Genomic DNA, 13,927 nt, shown 5'->3' with positions numbered 1-13,927 from the left:
CTTCTGGGAACGCAGAGAAGACGAATCACACCTTGAAGAAAGATACAACCAAACTGGGTCAAGAAACTCATCTCCATTGGGATCAAGTTTTGCCTAGTGCCCTACTCAGGATAAGGGTGCCTCCTCGAAATGGGATTCAGTTGAGTCCTTATGAAATTGTGTACAGTCAACCATTTCAGGCTTTGTTTGGGATGGGAGATACGTATGGAGGTACAGCACCTAAGTCAGATCCTAGCTGTGATTAATGACCTCAGGTGTGCTGGAGCTCTCTCCCCCACAGGTTCACGACATTCCTTTGAACCTGGAGATAGGGCGCTCCTCAAGTCTTGGGAGACAGGACCCCCTGGAGAGTCACCTAGAAGAAGAGTGGACTGGAATCTATGCTGAACAGACTTTCATTTCATGTCTTACAGATGTTGGTAATCCTCTGGAGAGATTAATGGGAACCTATGGTAACTATAAAGGACACAGAAATGTTTTCTTTAAAAATGCTAATGTATAATGTAGTCCAAATGTGTAAAATATGCAACTTTTGTCAACTATTTTAAAAACTGTTTTAGATGAATTGCAACACCACCACTAACGTATCTTATGCCTTTAGTCATGTCAAATTGATGGCAAAATGGTTTCTAATATGTGGAAAGACTGTTTATGCAACAGCAAAATTATTTTTAAATAATCTTATCTGCTTTTATGTTGTTTTAGTTTGTATTTCTTTAATTAAAGTAATCTTAGAGAGCCCTGGCTGGTGTGGCTCAGTGGATTAAGCGCTGGCCTGGGAACCAAAGGGTTGTAGGTTTGATTCCCAGTCAGGGCACATGCCTAGGTTGTGGGCCAGGTCCCCAGTAGGGGGCACATGAGAGGCAACCACACACTGTTGCTTCTCTTCCTCTCTTTCTCCCTCCCTTCCCCTCTGTAAAAATACATAAAATATTTTTTAAAAAGTAATCTTATAGCCCTGGCTGGTGTGGCTCAGTGGATTGAGCGTGGGCCTGTGAGCCACATGATCGTGGTTCGATTCCCGGTCGGGGCGCATGCCTGGGTTGCAGGCCAGTTCCTAGCAGGGGACTCGCGAGAGGCGGCCATGCATTGATGTTTCTCTCCTTCCCTCCCCCTCTAAAGATAAATAAATAAAATATTTTTTTAAAAAAAGTAATCTTATAGAAATAAGATAATTAAAAACTAACAGTGGGGAGAATAATAGGGGAACTGAAGAGTTAAAAGACTCCAGCCTTAGCTACAGTTGATAGGCTTAAGAGATTAATGCAGGTGGAAAGCTGTTGTTCCAGAAGACTCCAAAAAACAAGCAATTCAACCTTGGTGCCCCAGAGGGTCTATAAGCCATGGAGATGGTATCTGAGCCACTGTGTTCCAGGGAGCGAACACAGATAAAGAATTGTTGATCAACAGATAAAGAAGTACCAGGAAAATCACCACCAGACTGAAAATCTTACCCAATTAACCGTTTTTTCCAAACCCCTTACCTACCCTTTCTTCTCCTTATAAAAATGTTGGCTTGTGATGAAATGTTAAGAAAATTTGAGGGTACATAATCCGCCGTCTTCTCAGATCACCAGCATCTGAATAAAGCACCCGTAAGATTTCAAATCACCTTTCTATTTATTGGTTCTAGTGGTGACAGGCAGCACGAACACCAACTTTTCCGGTTTCACTACTACATTAGGCCACTCTACCAAGCCTGGGAGATGTAGCAGCTCTACCTAATACATAGAAACAAACACAGGGAGACAGCCAAAATGAGGAGACAAAGAAATATGGCTCAAATGAAAGAACACAACAAAAATCCAGAAAAATAACTAAACAAAATGGAGACGAGCAATCTAGTACATGCAGAGTTCAAAACACTGGTTATAAGGATGCTCAATGAACTTAGTGAGAACCTCAACAGCATAAGAGATCTACTCAGATACAGATACACTTATTAAAATAAAGAACAACTTACAGGGAATCAACAGTACAGTGGATGAAGCTGAGAATCAAATCAGCAACTTGGAGAATAAGGGAACAAAAATAGCTAATCAGAACAGCATGAACGAAAAAGAATCCAAAAAATTGAGAACAATGTAAGAAGACTCTAGAACTTCAAGCATACCAATATTCACATCATGGGGGTACCAGAAGGAGAGGACAGAGAGCAAGAAATTAGAAACCTCTAGAGAGATTAATGGGAACCTATGGTAACTATAAAGGGCACAGAAATGTTTTCTTTAAAAATGCTAATGTATAATGTAGTCCAAGCTGTAAAATATGCAACTTTTGTCAACTATTTTAAAAACTGTTTTAGATGAATTGCAACACCACCACTAACAGTATCTTATGCCTTTAGTCATGTCAAATTGATGGCAAAATGGTTTTCAAAAAACTAAGGACAGAAAACTTCCCTAACCTGGTAAAGGAAATAGACATACAAGTCCAGGAAGCACAGAAAGTCCCAAACAAGATGAATTCAAAAGGCCCACACCAAGGCACATCATAATTAAAATGCCAAAAATTAAACACAAAGACAGACTCTTAAAAGCAGCAAGAGAAAAGCAGTTAGTTACCTACAAGGGAGCTCCCATAAGACCACCAGCTGATTTCTCAGAAGAAACTTTGTAGGCCATAAGGGACTGGCAACAAATATTCAAAGTAATGAAAAGCAAGGACCTATAACCAAGATTACTTTACCCACCAAAGCTATCATTTAGCGTCAAAGGCCATGTAGAGAGCTCTCAGACAAGAAACAGCTAACAGAGTTCACCACCACCAAATCAGTATTCTATGAAATGTTAAGGGGTCTTCTTTAAGAAGAAGGAAAAGAAGATTAAAAAATATGAATGATAAAGAGGCAATAAATACATATCTATTAACAATTAACTCTAAAAAATAAAGTAAACAAGCAGGATAGAGACAGAATCATAGATATAGAAAACATTTTGATGGTTGCCAGATGGGAGGGGGTCAGCGAGATGCAGGGAAAAAGTGAAAGGATTAAGAAGTATCAGTACAAATTGGTAGTCACAGAATAGTCATGGGGTTGTAGAGTACAGCACAGGGAATAGAGCAGCCAAAGGACATCGATGCATGACCCATGGACATGCACAGCAGTGTGCGGATTGCCTGAGGGCTCAGGGGGAGGCTGAGTGGTGGAGGAAACATTGGGTCAACAGCATAAACAATAAAAATTTTAAATATTAAAAATTAAAATTGCAATTTCATTCAATAATACACTAAGTAATAGAACATGCATATACTGGAATATAAGGCAACCATAATCTGTAGAGTAAACCCATATTCGCTAAGGTGGGTAGATGCCAACATTCTGAGTCAGGCATAAAGGTTACAGGATCACATAATCTCATTTACACAAAATTATCAATTTGCTAGAAATTCTGCTCTTTTCCTAAGTGCCACATGACTTGCTCATTTTATTCAGGTTTTCCAATATTCTCTTCTCAGAGGGGCTTTACAAAACCACTTTGTCTAGCACAGCCCACTCTTCCCTGCTCCTGCACCGGAATCTAGCCGCAGCCCTGCAGCACAGGCCCTGGTGAGCCACGCCAGACTCCCAGCCTGGAAGCACAGCACTTGCACCTGTGTGACACCAGGGAATCAGGCAACGTCTCTGTGCTCTGGAATAGAACATTATCCAGTGTATATACCCAGCAGTTATATTTTGGGAGGAAACTGCTGATTTTACATGTGTAGTGTGCCTACTTAGTAAAAGTAAAGGTTCAAATAAATGTCCTTTATCAACACGATCTCTTTTTTGGACTTCTCTCAAGAGGAAAATATATCTTTTGTACAAAAATAGTAACATTTGTTTTAAAAACAATTTCATTTTAAAAATACAAAAAATAGAAAGGAAAAAGGGCATAAAATCCCACCACCTGTCAAAATAAGGAGTGAGTGTGTCCCCTTCTGAGACCATCCCTGCCCTCCCGTTGACACCTACAGACTTTTTCTCCACCGATACAGACACAGGTATCGCCACATCAACACTTTTTATGGAACATCCAGATCAGTCACTTGTTTTTCATTCAGTTTACTGTGGGCCTGGTTCCACCATCTCATTCTTGACTGCTGCCCAGTATTTACTCTATTGAAACGTTTTCCTATCAAGGGAAATTTAGTGTACTCTCAATGTTTTCCTACCACAATGCTACAATGAATATGAACACATACCCGTACATACTCCATCTACTACAAGATTCCCAGGAGGGGCGGAATCATAGTGCATGAACTTTAAAATATCGTTTTAAATTAAATATTGGATACAGAAATATTTATAAAAGTACTGTGAGGTGTAAAACAAGAAAACAATAATCTCTACACCTCTATCACACAGGTGAACTATCACTGTGTTTGAGGCTTCCTGTGCCCCTTACTGAGTCCATGGTAGAGACATAAGAGTTGCCATTAATCAATCTTTTCCTTTTTAAAAAATTTAATAAAAGAATCTAATTTGATATTGTTTCATTTTTTATTTCTTTAATCACTACAAAATGTAGTATCTTCTCATAGGTTTATTGGTTATTTGTATTTCTTCTGTAAATTAGCTATTCAGAACAGCATCATGACTTTCACCATACAAAGTTCTACAATTCTCTTTTATCCTCACCCAAGGACATTTTTTCATTGCTTTTAGAGAGAGAAAAAGGGGGAGAAGAAGGGAGAGAGGGAAACATCAATGTGAGAGAGAAACATTGATTGGTTGCCTCCTATATGTGCCCAGAGTGGGGATCGAACCTGCAACCTAGGTATGTGCCACGACTAAATCAAATTGACAAACTTTCAGTTACAGAACAGCACTGCAACCAAGCCACACCGGCCAGGGCCAAAGTTTTACTTTTTTCTATTGAGAGCTTTATCAGTTTTCTTTTTGCCTTCCCAAGTTTAGATGAATGTTTTCCCATACAGTCTTCAGACAGAATTTTGTTTTATATACTTAGATCTTTAATTGATACAGATTTTATTTTAGTATACGGCAGGAAACAGGACTNCGAACCTGCAACCTAGGTATGTGCCACGACTAAATCAAATTGACAAACTTTCAGTTACAGAACAGCACTGCAACCAAGCCACACCGGCCAGGGCCAAAGTTTTACTTTTTTCTACTGAGAGCTTTATCAGTTTTCTTTTTGCCTTCCCAAGTTTAGATGAATGTTTTCCCATACAGTCTTCAGACAGAATTTTGTTGTATATACTTAGATCTTTAATTGATACAGATTTTATTTTAGTATACGGCAGGAAACAGGACTCCAACTTTATTTTCTTCCAAACCCACAGTCAGTTGTTCAAATAGCATTTACTGAATAATTCCTTTCTCGACTGGCATAAAGACTTCATTATACCTCAAATTTCCATATACAAGCATGTGTGGATATATGGTATTATGGTACACACACACACACACACACACACACACATACACACACAGATGGCTGTTTTAGACTCAGTTCTTTTCCATCAGTTTGTTTAGTCTGGGCAACACAATGGAGCTTGGTCAAAAAAAGCCGCTCACCTGTCCTTCTTCGTCAAAAGCCATGATGACCACAGCAGCACCAAACTTCTTGATCCTCCTGGCCTTCTCCAGGAAGTCCTCCTCCCCCTCCTTCAGGCTGATGCTATTGACGATGCACTTGCCCTGGCAGCACTTCAGGCCGGCTTCAATCACAGTGAAATTGGAAGAGTCGATGCACAAGGGCACCTGAGACCGAAAGGGCAGAAAGTCACACAAAGATGACACGTCACCACCAATTCCTGTCTGAAGGAATTCCTGTCCTAAACAGTCCCCATTTCTTCTGTAGGAGAACAATAAACAAATGATAGTGTCACAGAAATAGGACTTTAATGGACCTGTTCTTAAAGCCCCAAATTCTTGAAGTTATTCCAGTCTTACAAGAGACCATATGCATGGAGCACCTGAAATTTCTAACTCAGAGGTCACAGCCAGACATCAGAATGGAATCCCAGAGGTCAGCTCACTGGCTTCAGTATCCATTCCAATTCACAAGTACCTGTACTGTGAGGCCAGCCCCTCACTCGATTCCCATATCCCGGATCTGACTTGGAATTAATGTGTGGTCTCATGCCCTTGAGGACAACCATCCAGCCATGTTATTAAAATTCAATCTGCCCTTTGGAAAATCAAGTTCCTGACTAGAAAAAAAAAGTAGATGTAACATTCAACTCATGCATGTAACTAAAATAAAGGACAGAATCGGTATGCACAATGAGAACAGGCCCGTTACTCCCCATGCATTCGTGCCTCTTATTCCAGGAAAGGTAAGAGAACTTCAGGGCAGCTGATCATTTAATAAATTAGTAAGTGACAACATGTAGTGTCCCACGCTGAATGCAGGACAACGGCTAGACAGGCCAGTCCCTGGCTCCCCTGAACTTATTTAAGTTAAATGTTTAAACAAATAATGGCAGAAAGTGCAAAAAATGCTAGAGCACAAGCCACCAGGAAAGCATATGCATGACACAGAGGACAAGGGAAGGGAGATTCAGGAAAAGGGTCCCAGGGCAGGTGGCTCATCCTTAAGGAGAACAAAACAGAACCAGGAATTCATGCATTTAGCTCCTTCCTGGCAAACTGGTAATGACAGGTGTGCTCGGAAAAGGGTCAACACAATGATGATAACAGGCCAATGTTTTAAAGCGCTTGCTGACCATTTGGTGTCCAGACTTTGCAGGTCTTATGTTTTTATAGCACATCCCAATTGTTCAAACTTTGGTCTCAAATAAATTGGCCAAAATCAGAAAAGATTAAGAAAGAAAAATCACTGTCGCAATCAGACACTAATTAATTAATAATGCCTTAAGTTCCTTGGGATCCTTCACAGTTAACAAGGCATTTTATCTTTACAACTTGGAAGTCAGACAAAGCCAATATGATTATGCCCATTTCAGATATGAGAAAGAAAACTTAGGGTCTGTGGATGAAAAGGGGGTTCTATGGAAAGTAGCCTCACGGGGTGATCAGATCATAAATTCCTAACTGAACAGGTCGTGGTGGTAGTCACACCCCAAGCACGTAACTTCTTTAGTAAAAGTCTATCCTTGCTGTGGGCAAACCCTGTGCATCCAAGTTAACACACCTTTGGAATAACCACACTTAAGAGCACATAGCCCCATTAACCATCCTGTAATCCAATCCTCAACCTGCTTTCTCCGCCTCCATGTAATCGTCCTTATACTCCCTCCTTATACTGAAATGCACAAAAGAAACTGCAAACTGTTATTCTCTGGAGCATCTGAGACCTTGCTCCCCAGCATAAGTCCTCGGTTTGGCTCAGTAAGGTCATAAAAATTCTCTACAGTTTGGACATTCTTACATTGTTCTTACAGGGACAGATAACTGACTGACATGACGGGACTAAAAGGTGGGTCTTCCGGCTCCCGGCACAGCCCTCCTCCTGCTATTCAGATGATAAACAACTGCTCTGACTTTGAGCAAGTCATTTACTTTCTCTTCACCTTATGTTATCAAAATATTTAATCCCACAGGAGAGATAAGGCTCCTTTTTCAATTTTCAATTTACGAGAAAAAGAGAAAGGGGGCAGAGAAAGAGATCAATTTGTTGTCCCACTTATTTATGCATTCATTGGTCAATTCTTGTATGTACCCTGACTGGTGATCAAACCCACAACCTTGGCATGTTGGGACAATGCTCTACCCAACTGAGCTATGTGTCCAGGGCCATTATAAGGCTTCTTAATGAGGAATTTTAAGACAAAAGTGAAGGAAGGGTTAATGTAATTCACTGACTACTACAAAGACGTCCAACTTAAGCATTTGCTGAAACCTCTTAAGAAAACCGACAGCCCGATTCTCCTAACGCACTGGTGATGGGGGTTCAAGTGCTGGAAATTCTGTTTCAGCTAATAGCTAAATAAGCTCAGTGATCAGTGTATGGGAAAAGCTACTGTCTCACGAACTATCAGCATGGCCCACCCTGGCTCCAGGAGACTACCAGCAGGTCCACCCTGTGTCTCAGGAGGACGGCAAGCAATCACGCCAGTGCCCGAGCCCCTGTGCTCCAGGGCAAGACACCCAGCCCTCGCCCCCCTAGGACACAAATGAAAGAATGCTGCAGCTTTTTATGTGATTANAGCTAATACCTAAATAAGCTCAGTGATCAGTGTATGGGAAAAGCTACTGTCTCACGAACTATCAGCATGACCCACCCTGGCTCCAGGAGACCACCAGCAGGTCCACCCTGTGTCTCAGGAGGACGGCAAGCAATCACGCCAGTGCCCGAGCCCCTGTGCTCCAGGGCGAGACGCCCAGCCCTCACCCCCTAGGACACAAATGAAAGAATGCTGCAGCTTTTTATGTGATTAACTTTTCCCCTGAATTCCAATCCCCTTACCTACACTCTTCTTCTCCTTGTAAAAAGGGTCAATTGAAAATGAAATTTAAGACAGTTTGTTAGGTTTCAAACCCACCATCTTCTCAGATCTCTGGCCATCTGAATAAAGTGCCCACAAAGATTCAATCCCTGTCTCTGCTTATTGGGTCTGGTAGGTAACAAGCAGCACGAACACCAGCTTTTCTGGTTTCAGTAGATTTCTTTAAAAAAAAAACTTGAAAAATCACTCCTCATCTCAAATTCAATGGTAGAAAGATAAAGTAGAATTTTTAAAGTTTTTAGAATCCACCTAAAGTTTTTTAAAAGACTGCCCTGACAAGTGTGGCTCAGTTGGTCGGGCATCATTTTACAAAGCAAGAGGTCGCCAGGTCAATTCCTGGTCAGGGCACATGCCTTGGTTGCAGGTTCCATGCCCGCTGGCGTGCATATGAGAGGGAACCAACCAACATTTCCTTCTCTATCTTTCTCCATCCCTTTCCCATTTTATAAAAATAAATAAGATTTAATAAAATAAAATAAAACATTTTTTAAAGACTGACACAAAAATTAATTTTCATCTTTTAAAGAACAAATGTAAAAGCTGACAAAATACCTTGATTTAATCTTGTTTTGTGACTTTGTTTTACTATGATAAACTTACAAAGGTCTCTTCCTCCCATGACAGGAAGAATTAGCTGAGTTCCCTTATCTACTAAAGGAATGGAACTAATGATTTTGTAGGAAGGGTAAGAATATCCTTCAGAGACATGAAAAGTGGGTTCCTAGTCTATCCAGACATCAGAGGAGACTAACAATTCTTGTGAGCAATTCCAGAAGCCTTGGAAAGAGCCAAACTGAAGTCACATCTCCCTCAGAAGTCTGGTTCTTATCATAAGGCTAACGTTAAGCAAGAAAACGCACAGAACCACTAGGCTTTTGACACAGAAAAACAGAAAACCAGTGTGAGATGACAGATCAATGGGACAAATGACAAAGTTGAATGAATGACAGAATGACACATAAATTCCTTTCATGGATAAAAATTTTGTACAACCTTAGCAATGTCGGGCTCAGAAGCAATGAGGTTGCAAAATCTGGTCATTGCACTTGGACCATCTAGCATGCCATCATCCATGTTGATATCCAGCACCTGGGCTCCCATTTCCACCTGCTGTTTGGCAACGCTCAGTGCTTCCTGAGGAAAGAATGCAAGAGAAAGCAGCATGAGTACCGGGTGGGGCAGGAGAGGCGAACGAAGCAATCCCTTACTGTCCTGAGCAGTCCTTTCAAATTATGCTCCACCTGCTGGCCAGCCTCCAAGACTCTGGGCCTACTCTCCTTCTATCAATCACCGCAGATTATCCCTAATGGCATCCTCCCAACACATCATTTCACTACCCAGAATCCACCAGGGCTGCTTTCCTGCCATAAAGAATCTAAACTCGGCCTGGAGTTTGGGCCCCTGAGACCTGGCCCTAACTTCTTACCTCCCCAGCCAAGTCCATTTCCACCTCTGTGTCACAGGTCATGTCGTCCCCTCTGCTGGAAACATAGCCCCTTCCTGTCTATATTGCCAAGCCCCATCTCTAAGAAAATTCCTTAGAGAAACCATCCAAAACGTATATAACTAACTCTTCAGTGTTGGCCAAAACATGCAGACCATTTGTTGAAGGCTGTTGATGGAAATTACGTGAAATGTGAGTTAAATGCCCAGCCAGTTTTTATACTGGAAGACTGTTCAAATCCTTTAACATACATATTATATACTGTAATCTCCGAGAACAGAATGAATTGCAGCATTTCCCACTACAATCACTTAAGGAATACCTTGCAGAATCAGTATTCTGGAGAATATTCTTTGGGAAACACTGCTTATTCCACAATGATCTGCTGCCTGTAAACCTCTGTAACAATTATAATCATTATCACATGGTTTACTAATGACCACTTCCTTGTTATTTCATAAGTTATTAGCTTATTCCTCAAAGCAGACTTTTTTTTTTAATATTTTATTTATTTATCTTTAGAGGGGAAGGGAAGGAGAGAGGAAGGAAATATCAATGTATGGTTGCTTCTCGTGCATCCCCTGCAGGGAACTGGCCCCTGCCGGAAACTGGCCTGCAACCCAAGCACGTGCCCTGACTGGGAATCGAACCGCGATCGTCTGGTTCGCAGGCCCGTGCTCAATCCACTGAGCTACACCAGCCAGGGCAAAGCAGACTTTAACTATTTGGAAATCTGAAGGTCTTATGTGTTTCCCACTCTTCAAACAATGGTGGGCAAAACAACACATTCAATAATCCTCTCTAACTGATGGATAGAACAGAGAATTTAATTTTCACTGTATACTTCATAGCGTGGTAATTTTTTTCTTAGCCAAAATGAACCAAACAGAAATGTTTAGCAATCATTGTGACAGAACAGGCACGAGACCCTTCAGCATATGCCACAAAAAAAGGCCCTTCGTAACAACCCAAGGTTACACAGAGCAAAGGGATCGCAATAAAATGGAGCATATCAATGAACAAAACAAAGGATAAAAACATGATCAATAGACGCAGAAAAATCATTTGATAAGATACCACATCTCTTTATAATCAAAACAGTCAATAAAACAAAGGAAGGAAAGTACCTCTACACAATAAAAACCATATATGACAAATCCTCAGCCAATGGTGAGAAACTAAAAGCTTTCCCTCAAAAATCAGGAAGAACACAAGGATGCCCACTCTCACTGCTCTTATTCAACATAGCTCTGAAGCCCTAGCCAGAGCAATCAGGCAGTAAAAAGAAATAAAAGGCATGCAAATTGAAAATGAAGTGTCATTTTTGCAGATGACACAATTCCATATATAGAAAACCCTAAAGAGTCCACAAAAAAAAAACCCTATTACGAACAGTACACAAATAAAGTTGCAGGACACAAAATCAATATACAAAATCCACTGCTTTCCTATATACTCACAATGAAACTTCAGGAAAAAAAATTTTCAAAAATTTGTTTTGCAACCAAAACAATAAAATATCTAGGAATAAACTTAAGAAAGGATGTGAAGGACCTATATACAGAAAACTACAAAGCATTCTTAAAGGAGAGTGAAAAAGGTATAATGCAATAAAGATATTCTGTGTTCATGGATTGGAAAAATCGACATAGTTAAAATGGCCATATTACCCAAAGCAATATACAGGATTTAATTCAATCCCCATCAAAATTCTTATGCCATTTTTTGAAAGAAACAGAAAAAAAGTATCAGATTTTTATAGACCCACAAAAGACCCCAAATAGCCAAAGCAATCCTGAGAGAGAAAAAACAAAGCCAGGTGAATCAAACTATCTGATTTCTATCTGATTTGAAAAACAGAAAAGCAGACACACAGACTAATGGGACAGAATTGAGAACCAACAAGTAAAACCACATGTATACAGGCAAATAATTTTTTTAAAGATTTTATTTATTTATTTACCTTTAAAGGGGAAGGAGAGAGAGAGAGAAACATCAATGTATGGTTGCCTTTTGTGTGTCCCCTGCTGGGAGTTGGCCTGCAGGGAACTGGCCTGCAACCCAGGCATGTGCCCTGACTGGGAATCGAACTGCGATCCTCTGGTTCGCAGGCCCGTGCTCAATCCACTGAGCTACGCCAGCCAGGGCCAACAGGCAAATAATTTTTGACAAAGGAACCAAAAACACATAGTGGAGAAAGAAAGCCTCTTGAATAAATGGTGCTGGGAAAATTGGAAAACCATACACAAAAGAATGAAACTAGATTTCAGTTTGTCCCTGTGTACAAAAATTAATTCGAAATGGATCAAAATCCTAAATATCAGATCTAAAACAATAAAGTACATCAAAGGAAACATAGGTACTAAAATTATGAGCCTTGGTCTCGGAAAATATTTTATGAATTTGACCCCAAAGGCAAAGAAAAGAAAGGAAAAAATAAATGAATGGGACTATATCAAACTAAAAAGCTTTTGCATAACAAAAGAAACCAGCAATAAAACAAAAAGGCAACCAACCAAATGAGAGATATTTGCAAATAACATCTCCAAGCAAATAAAATATACAAAGAACTAACACAACTCAACACCAAACAACCAAACAGTCCAATTAAAAACAGGTAGAGGACCTAAAGAGATACCTCTCCCAAGAAGACATACAAGTGGCCAACAGATAGATGAAAAGATGTCCAACTTCACTAGCTATTAGAAAAATGCAAATCACAGTGGCAATGAGACACCACCTCACATCTGTCAGAATGGCCATTATCAACAAGACAGGCAATAACAAGTGTTGGAGAGGTTGTGGAGAGAAAGGAACTCTCCTTCACTGCTGGTGGGAATGTAAACTGATACCTCCACAATGGAAAACACACGGCAGTCCCTTGAAAAATAGTTACCATGTGACCCAGTAATCCCCCTTCTGGGTACCTGCTCGAGAACATTTATTTGCAAAGATACGTGCGCCACTATGCTCACTGCAGCGTTATTCATGGTGGTCAGGACACGGAGACAACCCAAGTGTCCTTTGACAGAGGACTGCATAAAGATGTGGCACACATAAACAATGGAATACTGATCAGCCGTAAGAAAAGATGAAATACCGCCATTTGTGACAACATGGATGGGCCTTGAGAATATTATGCTAAGCAAAATAAGTCAAAAAAAGCTAAAAACTGTATGTTTTCATTCCTATGTGGGATATAAAACTGAGACTCATAGACACAGACAACAGTGTGGTGGATACCAGAGGGAAGGGGCAGAGGGGCAGTCACGGGGAAAGAGGGCCAACACGTGGTGACAGGGGATGATCCGACTTGGGGTGGTGGGCACTCAGTGCACTGTACAGGGGATGAGTCGGAGAATCGTACACTTGAAGTCTGTATGATCTTACTGACTGATGTCACCCCAGTAAGTTTAATAAAAAAAACTAACTAAATAAATAAATAAAATAGCACATCAAAAAAAGTTTTGAGTATCAGCACTGTATTAAATTCAGTAAAGAATAAAAAGATGTGTACGTCACAAGCCTTGTTCTTAAAGGCCACAGACCTTGTTGAGGGCATGCAACACAGTCATACAAAGCTGCCAGGGCTGCTGTGGAGTGTGAGTCACATGCCGACACGGCCTGGACACCTCGAAGGGGAAGTGTCTGTGGACTGGGATGGAGAGAGCTCCCCAAGGGAGGGTCTTCAGCAGGGGCCTGGGAGGTGGACCGGAGAGTGCCGGGAGAAGATGGCAAAGGACCTGGTTGGACCAGAGGTCAAATGACCTGGAAAAAAGAGATGCCAATACTCGCCCTTTCTATTTCATGAGAGTCACAGAGTAACAGCTTGTAGGTCCAATCTTCCCAAATCTGCTCAGAGAGACAAAGCGATTTCTTAAAGATGTACAAATTAAGCAAAAAGGACTGGAAGTTTTCTGAGGCCAACGCTCTTTGGTCCTCAACAGATCACCAACACACGCTCCAAGCAAATGAGGACTCACTCCCACCTCCCGCCCTGTGTCACCCAGGCAGAGAGGGGAGTGGGTAAGGGCCGGGCTGGACGGACTCAGGTCTATCATT

General features: G+C 41.0%; 1 protein-coding gene across 3 annotated transcripts in view; it reads right to left on the bottom strand.

Moving 5' to 3' along the window:
- MTR (5-methyltetrahydrofolate-homocysteine methyltransferase) overlaps positions 1 to 13,927 on the bottom strand; it is a 102,987-nt gene that overhangs the window by 52,827 nt on the left and 36,233 nt on the right. For all 3 annotated transcript variants that reach the window (XM_037037350.1, XM_037037351.1, XM_037037352.1), the window contains exons 14-15: positions 9,415 to 9,555; positions 5,525 to 5,710 (exon numbers count right to left, since the gene is read on the bottom strand). In XM_037037350.1, coding sequence (XP_036893245.1) covers positions 5,525 to 5,710; positions 9,415 to 9,555 — 327 coding nt within the window. The remainder of the gene's footprint in view (positions 1 to 5,524; positions 5,711 to 9,414; positions 9,556 to 13,927) is intronic.

This window comes from Sturnira hondurensis, unplaced genomic scaffold (genome assembly GCF_014824575.4).
Source record: "Sturnira hondurensis isolate 20B ecotype Veracruz unplaced genomic scaffold, ASM1482457v3 Scaffold0022977, whole genome shotgun sequence".
Classification (NCBI taxonomy): Eukaryota; Metazoa; Chordata; class Mammalia; order Chiroptera; family Phyllostomidae; genus Sturnira; species Sturnira hondurensis.
The sequence above is the reverse complement of the archived record's forward strand: the minus strand, read 5'-3'. Positions and strand labels throughout refer to the sequence as shown.